This window comes from Anopheles moucheti, chromosome 2 (genome assembly GCF_943734755.1).
Source record: "Anopheles moucheti chromosome 2, idAnoMoucSN_F20_07, whole genome shotgun sequence".
NCBI classification, from domain to species: domain Eukaryota; kingdom Metazoa; phylum Arthropoda; class Insecta; order Diptera; family Culicidae; genus Anopheles; species Anopheles moucheti.
Window position 1 is genome coordinate 48,109,682 of NC_069140.1, and position 21,381 is coordinate 48,131,062.

Here is a 21,381-nt window from a genome sequence, read left to right on the forward strand (position 1 = left end):
CGTTCCCCACAGCAACAATATCACGTTTCTCCTGGGATTAGAATCAGCAGAATGTTTCGTAATGAAAAACTTCCGCTTTGCAGTGTTATAATATCATTGTGATTTTGTTTTTTACTTTTCAAATCGACCCGTGAGTATCTGTCCCATGTTTTTTTTACACATTTTATTACCGTTTTCCTTTAAACAGTTGCTTAAATAACGCTCACCAACGTGCACACGCCGCGATGGAACTGCTCGTATCGCCGGATGCTGCCCGCAACATTGCCGCGGGTGCACTGGATCGGGAAAGTGGCGACCACCAGTGCCATCAGGGTGGTATTGTTAATCCCGCCGCAACGATTGATCTTGAGCAGGAACAGGTGGAAAATGGTGTCGTAATTAGTGATATTGCTAAAATACCGCGCATCCCGGGAGACGGTGCCCAAGCCCCGGACGACAATGCCGACGACAGCTCACGACCCACACCACGAGCGGTGACCACCGACAGAAGCGATCGATTGCGGTCACTTTCCCTTGCCGGATGCGAACCAGAAGCGAACCTGCCGAACCTGCCCTGGGGAGCTGGGGACCTGCCTAAGATTGATCCGAGTCGTACCGATGATCCAGGCGGCACTGTGGAAAGAGGTGAGTTATTAGACAGAAGTTCTTGCAAAGGCTTTACATCGTGCAACATCATCACCCGGTTCTGCCCGTGTATCGATGCGGTTTCCATCCAAAGGAACCGGCTGCTTTGAGCCAGAACAATAGCTACCACTCTGCGTGGACGCAAATGTAGGGATGCAAATTTTCTTTCCCAAGCCAACCCAACACCCAGGCTGGGGCAGGCCGTAGATAGGATAATTTTCGCTTCGGTAAGCTCCTGAGCACGCACGTCTTTATGTGTGTAATATCCTGTGCGAGCTTAAGCTCGCGGAAGCGAACAAGAAGCGGAAAAGAAAAACACACAACGGAACGGGCCTATTAATAAAATTCGTCCCTTGAACAGAGGCACGGGCGCCGAGAGACTCGAGGTCGAAGTGGGCGCACAGGGGAAAGTCAATCCCGTCGCATCCCCCTAGCGCCAGCACTCTGCCAATCGTACGCGAAGTGGCCAACCGACTGGCCAAATTGAATAATCGATAATTTGTTCTCCCGCAGCCATGTGTAACAAACGCTACCGCGGTGCTTTGGGGAGTTGGGAATGATGGTTACAGACTCAGGTGCCGAGAACATATATTGATGTTCTTTATCCATTTCCTCTCTGGTTTAGGTCCTTCTTCTTCTTCGCTTTTTTTTTTGTTCTTCTTCTTTTGTTCTCTCCCACCGTTATCCTTTGCCATCCTATCACTCACGTCAGTGCCTTGACCAAAGAAGTGCTAAAAATAGCTCGCTGTGTGCCTTTGACGATCGGCACGGTTGGCCATGCTGGAGACAGAAGGGAAAAAGCTAGACCGGAGCGACAGTATGCTTGCGTTCATGAATAGTATTAGCAGGGGACAGACATTTTCACGCCTCATAGGTTCGGTCGTTCAGCAGAGGAGGAGGCAGAAGAAGAAACACAAATGGTGCCGATGACACAGCGACTATTAAGCACAACAAACCATGCGGGATGTATGGTGCCGCACCAGGACTACGTGCCGGTATGAGCATGAATGGCAGGAAAAGCCTGCCCTGAAGACAAATTACTTTTCCTGATGGCTAAAGCTATACGAACGAATTGGATTGGGAGCTTGTTGGAAATTCTGGGTGTTTTTCTGGTGTAGTTTTGGGCTACCTACAGGATAAGTATAATTTATTGGGTGATGAGCGAACCTTGCCGCAGTTACTGATGTGGCACTTTGGCACTCTAGTTTTTTTTTCGCCAGCTATGTAACATGCAGTTAATGCACCACTCACAATCACAACGCTGTACAATCAAATTAACGTTTCATATTCAAATGCATCATTGCGTCCACCAAACTAACAGCTGACAATGAAAAACCACAACCGAACGGGGTAATGTCACCGTCCTTCACCATCCAGCAGTGCGGCACCGACACCCAGGAGTGCAACAAGGGTGGCGACCCATTACCACCACCGCCACCGGGCGGGGGAGAACAGCCCGGGTCAGCAGCAAATCCCAGCAGCACCCACAACCCACCGCACACCAACAACACCTACTCGGCGTTCAAGCGCGGCAACGTGGTGAAGGGCATACTGTGCCCATCCATGACCAACTCGTTCCGGGCACCGTCGCTCGAGCGTTCCTATCTGACCTATTCGCACCGCCAGCGCCAGAAGTCGCTGATCCTGGTGAACGTGGTGGACCTGGTGCTGAAGGTGGTGCTGGCCTCGGTCTGGATCGGCTTCAACAGTGGCATGGTGAGGGGCTTTGTCGTGTTATCAGTGATTCAATAAATAACGATAACCACCACCGTTGTAACCACCCCGACGATGGCCGGCTGACTGACTGTTACGTTTTTGATGATTCTGCCCCCTCCCAACAGACAATCAAGCCGCACGAGGTAACCTGGTCCGTGTGCTGTATCATTTCCAACTTTCTGATCTGCGTGCTGGGCAGCTGGCGCCTGTTCGCGAACAACTATCTGCATTGGGCGGCCGTCTGCACCTGGCTGCTGCTGAATCTGCAGGGATTCCTCGGCGAGGGGTTGGGCTTTGCCGAGCGCGAATATTTGATCTGGTACGTGCTGTTCATTATCTTCGTCCCGTACGCGATGCTGCCGTTGCCGCTCAAATGGTGCATGATTGCCGGCTCGATGACTGCCATTTGCCATTTGGTAGTGACATCGCTTAACAAATTTCTACACGACAAGGTAGGTACCGCCTGTTATTTGGGGTTGATTTAATTAACGCAAGGCACACCAAACAGAAAAAATGCTGTTGGAAAATTCTTTAATCATAGTATGAATAGAATTTTATGTAATTTGACACTTAACAGGTTTGCTGATAATTGTTTGGTGTAACACATAGATCGCGCTAGTAAATTTAAAGCCATATCAATTTTAGTTTCTACCTACCTTTAAACGAGTTCTGTCAAAATTTGACAACACTCGGACAATAACCTAGTAGGCTAGAGCATTTTGTGTGACGCAACTTTTGTGTTTTGAGTAATCGTGGAAAAGAAGAAATTTCGCGTGATGATAAAATATTGCTTTTTGAAGGGGAAAAATACAGTTGAAGCAAAAAATTGGCTTAATGAAGAGTTTTTGGACAATTCTCCACCAAAATCAACCATAACGTATTGGTGTACTAAATTTAAACATGGTGAAATGAGCACTGAAGATGGTGAACACAGTGGACGCCCAAAAGAGGTGGTTACTGACGAAAACATTGAAAATAATCCACAAAATTATTAAAAACATCCATAATGTGAAGTTGATCAAGATAGCTGACACCCTAAAGATGTCTAAGGAACGTGTTGGACATATCGTTCACGATTATTTGGATATGAGAATGCTCTGTTCAAAATGGCTGCCGCCCGAGCTCACATTTGACTGAAAACAACAACGATTTGATGATTTGGAGCAGTGTTTGGAGCTGTTTGAGCGAAATAAATCCGAGTTTTTGCGTCAATATGTTATCATGGATGAGTCTTGGCTTCTCCACTACACTCCAAAGTCCAATAGACAGTCATCCGAGTGGACTGAACGCGATGAACTTGCTCCAAAGCGGGTAAAAACGCAACAGCCAGCTGGCAAGGTTATGACGTCAAGTTTTTGGGATTCGCAAGGAATAATCTTCATCGACTACCTTGAGAAAGGAAAACCCATTAACAGCGACTACTATATCAAGTTATTGGAGCGTTTGGAGGACGAAATCGCCTAAAAACGGCCACATTTGAAGAAAATAAAGTTTTGTTTCATCAAGACAACTCACCGTGCCACAAATCAGTGAAAACAATGGCAAAAATTAATGAATTAGGTTACAAATTGCTTTCTCGCCCACCGTATTCCCCAGATATGACCCCCAGTGTCTAATTCCATTTCTAAAATCGCAAAAGGATGCTCCCTGGTAAGAAATTTTCATCGGTTGAAGAGGTGATCGCCAAAACTGAGACCTTTCTTGTCCAAAATTTGAGGCCAAAACTTGCGGCAAATGACAAATGCTACTACAAAACTGGTATCGAACAAATTAAAGTCCGCTATACTCGGTGTACCACCCTTGAAGGGATGTACGTTGAATAAAAAAAAATAATTTGGCAAAAAAAAAGTGTTTTACTGTCATAGGCCAAACATTCATCAGCCCACCTGTTACATAAAAAATACTGAATATACTATGCTTAAAGAGTTTTTGAAATTGTACTCAATACCGTCAGAGGAATTTCCATGCAAGCACTTTAATTAACTTGATCCTGAGTAGTTCACAAACTAAGACACTTCTCAATAATAAACAGCCTCTACTAGCGCCAGTTGGAAACATTCCCTGTGTTTTTTTTAATCAAAAGAAGAAACCCGGATATTTCAGCTGTTCATTCAAGCGATTCCTCTAAGCTCCTAGCTAAATCTCCGTTCTTTACCGTCCCAGGATCCGAGCTGCATCGTTCGACAGATGATTGCCAATCTGTTGCTGTACCTGGCCATCAACTTTGCCGGCATGTACACCAAATATCTGACCGACCGCGGACAACGGTTAGCCTTCATCGAAACCCACAAAGCCATGGAGCACAAGCGCGAATCGGAAAAGGAGTACCAGCGTACGCAGCGATTGCTCGACTCAAGTAAGTAGCTCCACCCGGTACGAGCGGTCGACCCTCTCGAAGCATACCTTCGTTAAGGGGAACCGCTTCCAGTGCCAAAAACTGAAGGCCCAACGATGAATCACCACAACACAAAAAAACAACGATTTTGTACATAAATCGATCTGAAGAAGAAGGATATCTTCATCAGACTCCACTACCAAACCGCGGGTGGCTTGTGTCTGGTCGCTTTACATTTGACTCCTATTTTTTACTGTGCTTTTGTTTGTGTGTGTGTGTGTGTTTGTTGTTGCTTTACTTCCATTTTGGAGCAAGCCGTAAGCGAACATGGATGGATGCTGCGTGAGCGAAAATCAAATTAGTGAAGCTTTCCACGATGGGGTTTTGGTTGAAGGAGTATTCGATAGTAATTTAATTAATGGGAACGCTGTAGGCTGGATGATTGAGTTTTCTTTTTCTTCCTTTGAATTTTTGTTTTTCATGTCCACACAATGACCGTGCCTTTCGGGCCACTTGTTTCTCGAGTGCTGTCCTACATGTCTGAAGCATATCAACGGGTTCCGAATGAGTTCAATGCTCATCGACATAGGTCACGTTTTTTGTTTTTCCACTTGCAATTGAGCCTGAAACAGGCGAAATAAAAGAAAACGTTGCTAGTCTGTTGCTGGGTCCCAAGCACCGACCCGATCATTAGCAGAACAAAACGTTAAAGCCATCTGCTGAAAGTATTTACCGAGCGCATTTTGCAATGTACCTGCTGCACGTCCTCATTTTAATTTCCACTGCTCACTCCCATCGCCCCATCGGCATTAGCTCTCCCACGAGACCTTATTTATTCGTCCTGCTTGCATGCTAACTATTTGCTGACTTACTAACTAGCTGACGATGTTCGCGATTTGCATAATTATTCCCCATCGGTAAGATACTCTTCCGGCATTGTCAGACTGGCATGACAATACTGGGTTGATTTTTCACGAAAAACTTTCACGTAGTTGCCGTCATTACCGCCGCCTACTTGGACAGGAGATCGAATGAAACTTTTTAAACGTTACACAACAGCAAGCAAACAAAATCGAAAACAAATATGCACTAACGACCGGGTCACAATAATTAAGCTTGGACTTTTTAATGGACTTTCTACAGCTGCATATACTTTAATGTCTTTTATATTTCACTCCCTATATTTCCGCCCTGCACCTCCTCCAGTTCTGCCGATGTTCGTCAACAATGACATTCGAAAGGAAATGTACAAATCGCCGGAACAGGCCCAGGTCGATACACAGTTTAAGAAGCTGTACATCTACCACATGGACAACGTTAGCATTCTGTTTGCGGACATTAAGGGCTTTACCGAGCTGGCGAGCAAAACGTCCGCCCAGCAGCTGGTCAAGATATTGAACGATTTGTTTGCACGGTTTGACAAGATTGCGGAGGTAAGCTGAATTTAATGGACTGGAATTTAATGGAAAATGGACTCATTTCGAATGACACTGAATTAAGCAAAGCCAATTTGATAGAACAAGTGTGTTTTAAGTGCTATCAACAGTTAGTTCTCAGCATTATGAATATCTTATTTAAAAACTCAGTTGGCAGAGTGTTCTTCAAAAATTTTTTCGGTGAGAAGAATGGTAACCTCGGGTATAATGCCTTGGAGCCAGTTCGATATCTTTTTCCACATGATCATCAGATGGAGATCAGGTTAGACGAATAGATCGTAATTTCCTGAGCGTGGTATTTTTTTTTTTTTTGTTTCGTTAGAACGGCCTGGCCGTATCGACTTATTTTACCGCGTAGCCGGATAGTCAGTCCTTGTTACGGGGGATTGGTCCGGATGGGATTTTGGTCCGGGCCGTTCGTGTGAAGACCGGCTCCGCTACCATCATGCCACCGGGCCGCCCCGCGTGGTAATTTTTGAAGACAGTGGAATCCTTTTATTCATCATTCTATTGATCATCAACCGCAGAAGGAGCTGCTTCGGGAACATGGTAAAGAAGACATGAAGGATTCTACCCTTGGTTGACCTGAAGCAAATCTCGGCATTGATTAAGCCTACTTCTTCGGGAGGAATTTATGTTGCTGTCTGCTGTTGATATACGGCTATCCTTGAATGACACATTTGCATAACAATGAGCATCTTGTCCAGCTATTGATTTGCCGGTTGGTCAGTTGCTTCAACCTTCTGGAGAAACAATGTCGTTACCTTACCTTTGTGGCCGGTATTAAGCTCGATTCGATGACCATGTGCGGTATTGTATGACCAGAGCAAGAATTCTGTTATACGACATAACATTCTTCCAAAATGGATAAAATATTATAATTCCTGGTCCGTTTATATGTAGCGGATACGAGAGGTCTTACTATGTGTTATTTGAGTTCTGCGTTTGAAATGAGTCCATTTTTTACAATACTTAATTTGTCGGATGTTTGATATAATTTAGACCTGTCATAATAACTTCATCCACTTTGCAGGATAACCACTGTTTGCGCATCAAACTCCTCGGTGATTGCTACTATTGTGTATCCATGTTCGACAGTCAGAGCTGGAAAAGCCGTCCGGATCATGCGGTGTGTAGTGTCGAGACTGGCCTTCATATGATTAAGGCCATTAAAGACGTCCGGTGTCAAACGAACGTGAGTAAAATATAGCCAGAAATTAGAGTACAATCTTTGATCGTTTTCACTCCTCACCTTTGCAGGTCGATTTGGATATGCGTATCGGCATCCATAGTGGTTCGGTAATGTGCGGTGTATTGGGCGAAAAGAAATGGCACTTTGACGTGTGGTCGAACGATGTCGTCATTGCGAACCACATGGAATCGGGCGGTGTCCCCGGACGCGTGCATATCTCCGAGGCCACTCTGAAGTGTCTCAACGATACGTACGAGGTCGAACCGGGCAACGGTGGCAGCCGAGACAGCCATCTGAAGATGATGAATATCAAAACCTTTCTCATCAAGCGAACCGAACCATTGCGGCCACGGAAGCGTCTCATGGATCGGCAAAGCACGGTACAGTTTGAGAAGGAAACGGCCGCACGCACCGGCGAGTCCCGCTTCCGGAAGGACTCGAAAACTCCCAGCATCACATCCAACAGCACAAACACGACCGGTACGACGGCTACCTGTTCGGCAGTCTCGGCAACGAGCCATGGCACGGGACATGGGGCCCAACAGCACACCAATAACAACAACACTAGCAACAATAACAACAACCATATCACAAAGCGCACAAGCAAGTCGACAATCCACGAAGATGAACCGACGACCGATTGGATACCGGAGATCCCGTTCAAGAATCTGAACGAGTGTGGTGTGAACGCGGCGGAAAGCTTCCGCGATAAGAAACACTGCGATCGGGAAGATCCACTAACGTCGACGGAGGAGGTGGACGAGCTTATCGATCAAAGTATACAGATCAACTCGAACAAGGAGATACGTCAGGAGTATCTGTACACGTGGACGCTCAAGTTTAAGGATTCGTCCCAGGAAGGCACCTTCTGTCAGCTGCGCGAGGACATGTTCCGCTCGAACATGCTGTGCGTGTTTGTGGTGTGGATCTTTATCGTACTGTGCCAGGCTGTAATTATACCACGCTGCACAATACTGATCGTCGCCCTGTCGATCACCACGTTTCTTCTGACGGTCGGGTGTATCCTAGTGATGGCTGAGGAGTTCTCCGGGTTGCCAAAGTTTCTGCAGAAAAGCTCCTCGACGCTCGTGCACGATCGCAGCAGGCGAACGATTTTCGTCTGCCTCACCATCATCCTAATGTCGATCGCTAGCTCGATGGGACTGATGATGTGCGATCTGGAGGAAGTGGAAACCACACCGGACCGTAGTACGGCCAATCCGAGCTACTCGCACTGGCAGGCCGGGGGTCAGCTAAATGTGAACAGTACCGCGGTGACATTTTTGCGACGCGCGCTCGAAGAAGCGATGCAGCTTAACTTGATGAATCGAACGCTTGCTGAGATCGAATCGAACTCCACCGATGTACCGATCGAACTGCAGAGTGACGAATTGTTTGAGGATGATGGACAAACAGAAAATGCTAACGTTCTACACCCATCCTGTGTGCATCCCGAGTATGTTGTGTTTACTTGGGTGCTCTGTTTGATCTCGCTGGCGACAGCCCTTAAGCTGTACTACCTGGTGAAAACGTTCATGGCCATTGCAATGGTCGCGTGCTACTCCTTCCTCATACTGCTCGTGTTCGAAAGGGTGTTCGATTCGTACGACTTGCAGTACATACAGGCCAGTGGTATGCCGCTGGCGGCACAGATGATGATCCTGCTCGGTGTCTTCCTAACGATGGTTACCTATCACGCACGGCTGGTGGAGGTTACGTCACGGTTAGATTTCATCTGGAAGGAACAAGCCGAAAAGGAGCTCTCGAACATGAAATCCAACCGCCATCTGAACGATCTGCTGATCAAAAACATTCTCCCGGATCATGTCGCCACGTACTACTTGTCCGAGGAACGCACCGACGAGCTGTACGCCAAGATGCACGAACTGTGCGGCGTGATGTTCGCCTCCATACCGAACTTCAAAGACTTCTACTCGGAGGACATTGAGAATGGGAAGGCTTGCATACGCATACTGAACGAGATCATATCCGATTTCGATTCGCTGCTGGAAGAGCCACGGTTTGAGAAGGTCGAAAAGATCAAAACGGTCGGTGCAACGTACATGGCCGCATCGAATCTCTGCACCACGAAAAAGGTAAGTGTGCTCAGAATTTCGTATTCGTGACCTCGTGCAACGAATGATGTGTGTTTTTCCCTCCGCCAACCAGCAACACGTTGACGAACAAGACGAGGAAGCAGTGTGCGATTTGGTGGAATTTGCGCTAGCCATGCGCCAGAAGCTGCAAGAGGTGAACAAGGATGCGTTCAATACGTTCCAGCTGCGCGTAGGCATCAGTAGTGGCCCACTGGTCAGTGGAGTCATCGGTGCTCGCAAGCCCGTGTACGATATCTGGGGCAACACGGTAAACGTAGCCTCGCGTATGGATTCGACCGGTGAAAATTGGAAAGTTCAGGTACCGGATTACACGGCCGCGCTACTGCAGACGAAGGGTTACACATGCGTGGTAAGTGTGGACGTGTGGAGTATAGATCTCTCCCCAAAACCTGACCCAACGACCCCCGTTTGTTTTGCAGCAACGTGGTGAAGTGAATGTGAAAGGCAAAGGACTAATGCTAACCTACTGGGTGCTGGGCAAGAACATATCGGCCAGTCAATTAACGTCTCCTGCACTCGTGCCAGCCGGTGTCCCCCAGGCGCAGACACCATCTCTACAGCGACAAACGTCTCAGCACAGCTCGCTAGCAGCGGTCGTGTTCGGCATGATGCAAGCCTCCAAACGGAGTAATATAAACACAACACGTGAGTATTCTCTGACCAACTGACGTTATTGACCCAAAGCGTCATCAGGCGTTGCGTTCTCCACATCGTGACGAACTTTAAGAAGATCTTTTCTTTTGTCCATTTTTCCCATGAAGATTAGCTCAGATTAAGTACACTTCTAAGTACATCGGTGCGAAGAATTGTTCGCCGATAGGAAGATATCGCTTAGGTTTTCGTCTATATTTGTCTACTCGCTAACCATAATCTGTCTACTCGTTCCAACCTATTGACGTACTAAATTCTTACAACAGAAAATCTACGCGAATAAAACCTCAATATATCCGGAAGTAGAATAGCTTGAACCTTACATCCTAACGTTTCCATCTACTCTTTCACATTATCTCTTTACTTACTGCTATCCATTCCGTACTCTATTCAATCACTATATAGTTATACAATGTTTTCTCTTTCTCGTTCTATTGTTCGTCTTACGTACCTGTGTACGCATTGTTGTTGGTAATTTTCTCGCGCGCCGTACACAAACTACTTGCTCGCACGTGGTACTATGACTCTATATTGCCATTTTGCAATATCTCTTCGTATCTCTCTCTGTATGTGTGTGTGTGTCTCTCTCTGTTCTCTCTGTGGTGTCATCGGCACATCGCGTAGCCGAAAAGTGTGGCTGGAGTCGAGCGAAAAACTTGACCGTCAATAAGATGCGTTTACTGCCACCGTACGTAATTGCTGCTGCTTACCGAAACAATAACCTCTTGACGATTACGTGTTACACCTGTTGCCTGCCAAACTGTCACAACCACACTGTATTGAATGCTTTGCGTCCGATGTTTTCCTATACTATAGAAATCCTTACAATAACTAACTCTAATAAACCAAGATCGCCATTAAAACTTAAGCAACTAACGCATCTCTGGTGGTACATTTCGTAGTTACTCAATCGTATTTGAAAATTAATGAATATTTGCGATCTAACCAATAAGATAACCATATCACTGCCGCATGTATGTTGAAGTTGTTTGATAATTCGTGTGCATTTTCTTCCCCTCTTGGAAATTGAATCTTCCTCACCAGTGTAATGGGACACATCCGTGATCTCAGTGTAACTCCCGTAACATTCGAACAAAACTTTAACACCTGTCTACTGGATGGCTAATCTACTCCTTCGTCTATCTTCAGCAACCGCAACGCCATCTCCGAGAACCCGATTCGGGCGACGGGGAAGCACATTCAGCTCAGTGAGATTGAATCAGAGAGCGCCGTGTAACAATCCGGTACGCCGCAATACAACTCGTGTCCGTGGCCGTAGCTACACCATGAAGAAGGTAAGCTGCCTGCCGGGTTGGCCTAATCACGACGCGATAAGATCGGGAACTAATGATTGAAACGCTTTTTCCAGTATCCAACCGTGTCATCGCCGTCGATGGGTTCCAACATGCCAGCGGAGGATTTCGGCATCAGTCCCCACATACCATCGTTCCGGCAATTGCACCAGGAACCTCCCAAATCCCACCAGACAGGCCTGTGAATGCGTGCGCCGTGCGACATTGGTCTTCCCCTCCCTCGACTCCCGGACGCATCCCCACGTGTGTGATGCCTGTGACGTTCTTAGCCAAATTTTCTAGTCAATACGAATGAACAAAGTATTTTAGCGGATTAGAACTGATGTGACGGTGTCACGATTTTGAAGGATAAAGTGCTTGCAGAGCGAGAACGGTTTAGGGAGACGCAATTAGTGTGTGGTTAGAATAGATTAACCGTATCTCACAGGGCACAGACTGGACTAAGTTCACGTACATACATACATACATACATTAGCGAACCGAGAAACAAGTCTTGCATTGTGCACATAAGTGTATAACTGGAACCAATCCAATTCAGCACACCATCGGTGTTTAGCATAACTACGTAGCGGTCCCTTTTACGACTTAATTTTGCAACTGAACTTTTGTTGAGTTAAGTTAAGGTAACAAACAAAAACATGGAACGTGATGATCAAAACATTATATCCACCCGCGACGAGGTAATGCTTAGTGTTTAAGAGACATAGTCAGAGCATTCAAACTTTCAAGGACTGTTGTCACGAGCGACCTTATTTGTGTTAAAGTCTCGGACAGTGCCGTGCGTATAGCCGGTCGAATGTGCGCAACAAAAGCTTTTTGTTGTTCTTTTCAGTATTTGTAGCAATTATTATTACTGTAAGGAAAGCATAATACAAACCACGGTAATGAATGTAACCGTCCATAGTTGTGTTTTCGTTTTACGAACCGGAGCAAAAATGTGCAATAAAAGAAAACCAAAGAAAAACTAATTATCTAACCGTCATGGAACAGAAAGAGATCGGCTTTTTTATCGAATCAACTGAAATAAAAAAAATGTAAATGAATGAAATTATTTTATGTTGTGTTTTTTGTAAATAAAACAAAACTATTCATGCACATGTGCTTATTGTTTTGCATGTGATATTTGTAAAATTTAAATAAAACAAAAAATACATTCCGACAATCAACCGTTCATCATGTGCGTTCCACGTGTGTAATTTAGCGCCACCTAGCGGATTGTATTAGAACTATATTATCCAAGACACAGTTCGCATACAGGCTGTTTCAAATTCGCATGCAACAATTTTCTCCACTAATTTTAAACGCATTTCAGTTACAAACAGTTTCAGAATCAAACACTTAAATTGATGAGTTATGATTGTCCGCTATTTATTAGATTTGTTACTTGCCGGTTCTGATGTTAAGTCGCACGGGATTCGGTAGCGAATGAGGAGTTTCTAAACCTTTAAACTTAAAACGTGATGGAACTCGTGGAACACAATTTATAAAGTGATTGTTTCTGCATTCCACCACGTAAGAACTTTAAAATACAGTAAAAAATATAAAATAATGCAAATAGATATCATAAAACCATTGCAGAGCATGGCAATACAAACGACCTACCTCTTTGTTTTTTTTTTTCTTATTATTGAAAGCGTGTCAATAATTTGTTATATACCTTTTTCCACCATCACAAAAACAAAAAGCTAACGAATTCTTTATATAAGATCAAAAACTATACAAAGATTTCATGGTAGTTTTGCTAAAACATCTAGCTAGATCAGTCTTCTTTTAACTGTATCAAATCTCTCAATAATCACCTCCTATCGGCAACATTTTTTAACAAATGCTTTCACATAACTGCAACATATCACTCGACAAGCTTTCCCGTCCAATAGAGTCCATTCTGCATCAATACAGCTGGCAAACGGCATGGTAACACCAGTCGGCGGACCTGCGTTTTTCTTTCGTCTTCTAATGATTCTATTTTTAAACGTCCTAACCGAAACCACCAAAACGCATCGGGTGGAAAAATATTTTATAAACGCGCGAACACAATATCGATCGTTTTCATCAATTTGCCTGCGGTTAATGAACGATGCGTAGAAATATTTATGTTTCACTTCGACACAATATGAGCGTGTGTGGGGGGGGGGGGGAGGGCGGAAGGAGAGCGTAGCAAGATGGGTTTTAGAGTATCTAAGTAATTATTATTCGTTCTTGTGCCGCGGGACGGGAATGTATACGTTACACTATTCCCTCGCGAATTTCGTAACAGCGGTTCAGTTTATTCTTTTAAGGCACGCATGCCGGTTGACGAATAGAAAATGGCACACACCGGGGATTAATATGAAACCAGTGGTTAATAATTTTGTTAAACTAATACAAACATTATTCACCCAATGTACACATGCGCAGGGGGTTGTTGAAGTATGGAAGAAATATTGACAAAGCATTAGCCATGACATGATTTGGGTTTTCTAGAATGAAAAGTGTGCAAATTTGCATCAAAGTGAGTAATTGTGGTCATGCTTGGCCACCGGAAGCACTATCGATCGCCCGTATATATGACGCCGGTAGTGGTGGTGATGATGATGATGATGATGATGGTGTCATTTCCGTTGAGTTCGCACACTGCATGACCGTTGGCGAGGGAATTCCATAGTGCGCTGCATTCTTCACGCATCAACACTGTCTGCTGGACGAATGGGTAAGCAACGGCAAATAACAGCGCACAGTTACGCACTGTTCCGCTGCGGATGACGTACTGCAAGCGTGTATTGTACAAGCGTCCAAATTCGACACGCTTTCGATAGTTAGATTTGTTTCCCGTTTGCATTTGCGAACGACTGTTGCAGAAAGTGCATTCTGTGTCCTTCACTAGCGTTGCATTGAAATTCAGCTAAAATTCTATAGTTTCTGCTTTCACAAACTTCACAACGTCCTAAATCCACTTATGCGCTAATTGAACCACACACACACAAAGGAAGCAAGAAATAATTATAGACTCTACCAACCCTTTCACGCAAAAGTACCACCCGGAGGGGGTCATTGGTCCGATGAGTTGATAAATAGAACACTAGTCAACAAAAGGTGGCACACACAGGCACACCGCTTCGGCCAAACGCTGCAGGGTAACCCCCGTGGCCCTAAATTCGATACACGAACACGTGGTGGCCGGAAGTAAAGCAATGAGCAAATAGAAACACACAGCGTCACCCCGATCGGAAGCCTGCCAGCAACCGGAAGTAGCGCCAGTAGCGGAACAGAGCGCACCAGCTCCGCCACATCAACCCCATCCCGAACTGCATTGACGTTCACCGGTCCCTCTAGCAACAGAACCTTGCATTTGGTGGTTAGCACTTTGGCTCCGCAACACATTTATCATCATAGCGCTTTCTAACGAAACGGCAAACAAGCGCAAAGAGACAACCGCGAAGACGACAACCATTTCGTCACCATTTTCCGGTCGGCGGATGTGGAATGCGTCCCGGCAAGCAAAAGAACGCCGAACGCGTCAGAGGCAGTGGCAAACGAAAAGAAGGCACGTCTTACCATCCGGATGTAGATGGCCGGAACTTAGGAATATCGAGCTCGATAACGGTGGCAGTTGGATGCAGCAGCAGCAGCATGTGTCACACGCCCGAAGCCCGACCAATTCCATTTCCTATCGTTCGTTCCTTCCGCACAGAGAAGAGTGTTGGTGTCTTGCTATTATTTGCATTATGCCCTTGTGAAGCCTAATGGTAGCCACGACAGGACTTAACGTATATTAAGTTATATTAGTTTTTGCTCTTAATAAAATGTTTACGTGAATGGCTCGAGCGATTCCCAGTTCGTAAATGCACTAGTTTGTGTGTTTTGTTCATTTATTTATCTAACAAAATTGAATAAACAAGCAAACTAACTAGCTAACAGTCAGTTGATCGCAACTTTGAAAACTTCCATCTACCTTTGCGAAATGTTAACTACAAAAGATTATGTTGAGATGAGCACTAGAGTGCTGGTTATCAACCAATTATTCTACAGTCTTAGTCAGGGGTGCGCAAAGTGCGAGCCTTGGGTCATATTTTTCCGAGCAATAAACACTTGGTCGGTCTGAAAGTTTACTTCAACGCGAAGTCCAGAAGCCATGTGGCAATTAAGACAGGTCTTCCTATCTACAGGTATTATGTTGAAGTATTGTTTCACGCACAAATCGAACCCTCCTCAATGTAACGGTAATCGATACCATGTGGCAATGCTTAAGGATGACAGAGTTTAGCGATCAAAATCTGACTGAGCAGCAACATTGTTTCACATTTCGCAACTATTCTAAGGATTATGAGTCAAGAAACGTTGGAAAGCAAAATAGTTAGATAGAAAAGTATAAATAATTAAAAAAGTACTGCGAAATTAGCAACCTTACTTTAAAAAAATACATGTACCGACAGAACCGACACGCTTGGATAATTTAAAAGAAAGTGTTTGCAAAGAATTTCTGATATCATTTATTTAATGGCCTCATCACTTTCTACTATCTGGCCCTATTCGTGAAAGGTTTGCCGACCCCTGGCCTACGGAGGACTCCGCAACTGAAAATACCTATAGCGATGGTCAAGACTAGGATCACGGTGAACCTATATTGTCACAGTACCTCAGGGACAAGTACGTTGTTTAAAACTGAGGAAATCCTCTTAGGAGTTTTAAAGAGGAGATAGCTGGACCCCGTATGTGTTGCAGGACTATAGTGTAATCGTTACAACGACGAGCTCTATGAATTGTATGGTGATTTCACATCCTCCTTTCTTACTTTACCGGTACAATACATCACTGTTGTGTAACAAATTAGTCTAATGGACTGGTCATGTCATTAGAATGACACTGGACGATCCAATCTGTAAAGTACGGTTAGGCCGCCCAAAGGGGGAGTTTATCAAATGTCGTCGCCTAGACCACGGGTCATTTAGCGAAGTCCTTTGGCTGGTCGACACCGCTGAACGGTCCAAGTACAAGTAAATGCAATATTTTAAATGATTTGTTTTCTGGAGATTGTTTCTGGAGAAAAGATTAAATCGAAAATCAAACGCCTATGAACGTCGTTCCATCAGGACACCGAAATATGATATCCTTGTTGTCTGAACGAGAAAATCTTTCTGTTTACCGTGAGCAGGAATATTTTATGCAAAAGAAAAAGTTAAATAACCCCACAAACGATTGTAAGCAAATGGCCATTAGTACAAACAACCGCCGATTTGTTTTGCCCATTTTCAGCCTGCTCGCAGAGTCGCATCTTCGAGATACAAGGTGAAACACAGACCCGCGTCGATCGGGCTTTTCTTCGCCATGTTCCGTCCTTCCTCTGCGTCTTATCGATTGTTTGCGAAAAATGTTTTCCTTTCTGGCTGCTTTTCCATACCGCATACCGCATTGGTGCGGTGGGTGGGTTTTGATTGCTTCATTTTCATTGCGCAGAGCTGATTGAAAGCGGAGCCCCGATTGTGTTTTGTTTCTGCTGTTGCGAGCTTTCGATTGTTTCCCAACATCTTTACAATTTAACGGCTACGTGCGTCGAGGCCGTACCGCTTGTTAGTGCGGCGCCTAGCCAACAATGTGCAATAGTGCTGGCAGTGCCGTTGCACTTGCGCTACAATGCGTTGAACTGGACGCAGACGTACGGACACATCAACAATGTCGATTTCGGCGGGCGCTAGGCGGGCGTGCAGGTGCGTTTCATTAATCGTTTGGCCTATAAACAACTGTTTATGCTGCGATTTGGGCGCTTGCAAGACTGTTGAGTGGCAATGTTGAACGTTTATCAAACGAATCATTTCAAAATTGTAACGCCTATGAGCGTTTGCTGACCCACGAGTTTTATCGGCTTGAGAGCATTGATCAATCCTTCCGATCGACTAAAAGGTGAGTTGATGTTTGCTCACAGAAAGGACGAGTTGGTTGGTTCTCTTTTTTGTCAGATGTCTTTTTCCGCCCGTGGTCCAGCTCCGTATGTACCGTTGTGATGCGAGATATAGGGACACGAAAGGTGACAGCTGCCGTTCGCTGTTCTGCTGTTCCTGCTTTGTATTTGCGTTGGTATATTGTGCTTGTTGTTTGTTTTTTTTTGTACGTAGCCATGGCATTGGAGCTGTGGGCTTGTTATTGCATTGCCCGGTTTTCCTTGCTTGCTTAGTTCTGTTGGTTGTTGCGTTGCTGTACTACCCCATTCACATCCGACCAATCCGTCCGATTTATTCAACCGATTCCAAACCGAATGCGTTTCGAATCCAGGCAACCACGCGTGGTAGGCTGCCGATCGAGCACAACGGAGGAGCCTTATTTGAATTCCGCTTCCCTCGGTGCGTTGCGCCAGTAATGCACGCACGCACGATGCACGGCGGTGTAAGCAGGCACGCAGGCAAACAACTGCATCATGCATCGGGCTGCGGGTACGCTAGTCGCAAAGCGTGGGAAATCGGTTGGGAATGACACAGAAGAGAAATGGTGCTATGCTGCGCGTGGGTCCGGAAGTAATGTTTCTACCCTTAGCATGTAGAAGAAGACCAACAAAAAAACTATGAAGGCATCTAAAATGCTCTAAATGTCTCTGCCGGTCCGTACCGTGTGTGTATGTGTGCATATTGAAGGGAAAAAAGTACGTGGAAGGAACAGATTACTGGCCTGAGACGTGCAGGAATAAAAATGAAGCATGTGTGCTTGGCTTATTTCTTACACCGTCTGTGCAATGTGCAAGCTCAAAGGAACGAAGGACAACAACAAAAAAACACCCCATTCTCTAGCATAATCGTGCACACACATACACAAAGCCACGATCAGTGTTTAGAGAAACTAACAGTGGAAGTATGATGAAGAGGAGATATGTGACAGAAAATAGTTTGATCAACAAGAAATCATGACATTGGCGCCTGTTCATAACTTTAGAAATTGTTAATAATGTCTGAGAGATCTATTGTTCTCATCGTTTAAAATAAAGTAAATACGATTGCACCCATGTAGGCGGATTCTAATTCTCCTTGACGTTCATCATGTTGAGGACACTTGACTCTTTATTATAAACTGCTATTTATAACGAAATAACCGATTTTAAGGTGTCGAAAACACGAGTATCACTTCTGTACACCTTTACCAGCGATGAAAAAGCATAAGATACCGTATGGTTCGCTTTAAAAACAAAAAAGAATTCTGGAAATGACGATTATTCGACACCAAATCACTTTAATTCAGGCGTCCATATGTATATAATGCTATAAATAAACTATTTTATTTTATTCCCCAGGTTCAAATTGATCGATCTTATGCATAAGATATATTAAGATATTTATTTAATATTCGTACCTTGTTTTTATGATTTTTAGACAATATTTATTCGCTACTCTTTTTAGCTAGCAAAGATGAACAATATTTATTTTAAGGTATCAGTATTTTACAGCTAACCATATAGGCGACACATTAAAGCAAGAGAGAGAGAGAGAGAGAAAGCATGAGCATCGATGATCGGGCGGAAGTGACGAAGGCATGAGCGGAAGTTCGCGGTCATTGTTCATTCATACATGCCGCCTCCTGGTAAGCGGAACAAAGCATTGCGAGAGGGAGATCCGCTTTATAACTCAATGTGCCCAACTCTTCTGTCACGGGAGAGGAAATATGCGAGAAATCGGATGCGAGTAAGAAGCGGGCGACGACAACAAACAAGAAACCTTAACACGCTCTCTGCTATGAATGAATTTACATGAATGAATGCATCATCCCCCGCGTATCAACGAGCAAACGAAAGAATGATGAAGAAGAAGAAAACAACATAATAAACGCACCCCACCATCTCGTGCCATTCCATTCCGTGGTTTGATTTGAGCTTAGGAAAGTGTTTTCCTACAACGAAAAATGCTCAGAATTGCTCATGCAGCTGCTGACGACACTTTGACACATTTTGCACCTGGCACCCTTGGAATTCGTGCTACACGGCACACATGTGTAATGTTGGATTCGTGAATGACCGACTGGAATGTTGTCGAAAAAAGGTTGAACAACTTCCGAGAGAGCGAGAGAGAAAGAGAGAGAGAGAAAGAGAGAGAGAGAGAGAGAGAGAGAGAGAGAGAGAGAGAGAGAGAATAAAGAGGAGTTAGCTCCGTGATAGGAAGCATCGAACGCTTCGAAAAATGCAATTACGGTTGCAAGGGCTGAATGCAAGTGTGTTTACTTTTTTGCCATTTATACACCTTCGTCGATAGCGTTCGTTCCGACAGTCACGTTGCCGCGTACACTTGTCTGTTTTCAAGGTCTCTTAATCCCTGGGGCCCACTGGACAGTACAACGTTTAAGCATAATAGGTGTGCTAGATCTTCCGGCCTGCTACGACTGGAGTGCATTGATTTGCTGCACAATTTACCAAACCAAACACTTCAGTCGCAGTTCAATTTCCTACACGAAGCGAAGCGACGGAAAGCCTTTTAAATGCAAAAATATCCTTTCCGCGACTGAGCGGAAATCGAAATTATTTGCGCAACACGAATTCTTGAAAATTCCTCACCTTCACATGTTGGCCTTCGATCCAAAAAACACTACAAGTCCGATGACCTTCGCCGAAGCGAAAGTTTATTTTGACTGGCGCGTTGAGATGCAACTGTGCGGTCGTGAAGAAGAAAGAAAACAGATTTGTCCCCTTTTGGGAAGATTATGTCAAATCGATTGTTTTTGTTTATTTTATTTTTCCCCGTCATTTCTGTTCCTCTTTGTAGCTGTGTGTGCTGGGACGGGTGACGTCGAAATTTAAATGCCACAAGAGTGTGTTTCTTTATCACAATTCCAATGAGCTTCTTCGTGTTCTTCTCACAATGGTATCTCGGACCGAGTGTGTGTTCCTGTACAGCGTATGAAGATCTAGTGTAGTACACGTTCATTCATACTTCTTTTTCTCTAACCGTGTTTATCATTCCGATTGTGTCCATAATACGTTCTGCAAGGGGGAAAGCATAAACGGTACTCTGCACTATGTTATTGCCATAGCACTGTGATGCTAAATAGGCCAAACGAATATTTTCGATCAGTAGATCGTTAGTATCGGATGTACAGGATGAAAACATCATAAATTTTGACACATCCTGCGAGCGGGTGAACAGCAGGTAACGAATTCCACACACCTGTGTGCGTGCATGGAATTGTTAACGCATACTTTGATTTCGGTTGACACAGCTTTAGTGTGCGTTAGTGCGAGAACATTTCATACGCGCTCAATCTCGCACGCTGGTGCACACGAACTGAACGTCACTATATCACAATGAGATTAGCAAAATAGGTTCCATGGCCAAACTTTTTTATTGCTACACAAAAGCAGTTAAACATTTTGTTTTGATTAAAACTTTACGAAAATCCACTACGAAATTTGCCTTTTTCCTTTTATCTCAATATGAGCCGCGCTTGTCGTTAGTCGTAAGATGCAATGTAACTACTACCATTATACTGGCGCACAAGCAATATTCGTAATGGGGAGTTATCGTTTCGTTTTTAAAGGACGTTTTATTCGGTATAAAACATCTAAACGAAGTATTTCGGAAGCATTGCTATGAACCTGCAAATGAGTGGAAAAGGCTCATGGAAAGTTTAGTTAGTTGCCAAAGAAGTAGACAGTGGGCTTCTCTTTGTAGATTTACTCCTTGTAAAAAAGACGATATTTAAGAAGCTTAAGAACAGGCAAATTTGACTTAGAAAACATTAATAACAACAATTGAGGTTTATGTTAATATTAGTATTAATGTTCCACCCTTTGTATCGTTTAAATTGAGGCTTGAAATAGGAATCAACAGATTGATTAAAAGTACTAATTGATTAAAATTAATGTGATACATTTTAAAATGGCACTATCATGCGCCTATCCCAGTGTGCCAGAGAGCAAACGAACAATCGGAAGTAGGTGGCAAGAGAATTTTAAACTGCAATAGTGTGTTCCAACCATTTCCATCGGATAGTCGTGTGGAAAGTGTTAACATCTTCTAAACAAGTGCAGCAAGAAAACAAATCACTGTCA

At 44.4% G+C, this 21,381-nt stretch overlaps 1 protein-coding gene across 1 annotated transcript; it reads left to right on the forward strand.

Moving 5' to 3' along the window:
- Positions 1 to 224: 224 nt before the first annotated feature.
- LOC128301920 (adenylyl cyclase 78C) lies at positions 225 to 12,321 on the forward strand. Its single transcript, XM_053038599.1, has 11 exons — positions 225 to 624; positions 1,946 to 2,340; positions 2,466 to 2,792; positions 4,504 to 4,696; positions 5,882 to 6,108; positions 7,145 to 7,306; positions 7,372 to 9,399; positions 9,473 to 9,769; positions 9,840 to 10,065; positions 11,221 to 11,366; positions 11,441 to 12,321. Exons 1-11 carry the CDS (start codon positions 225 to 227, stop codon positions 11,567 to 11,569), a joined length of 4,530 nt encoding a protein of 1,509 aa, XP_052894559.1. The 3' UTR covers positions 11,570 to 12,321.
- Positions 12,322 to 21,381: the final 9,060 nt, after the last annotated feature.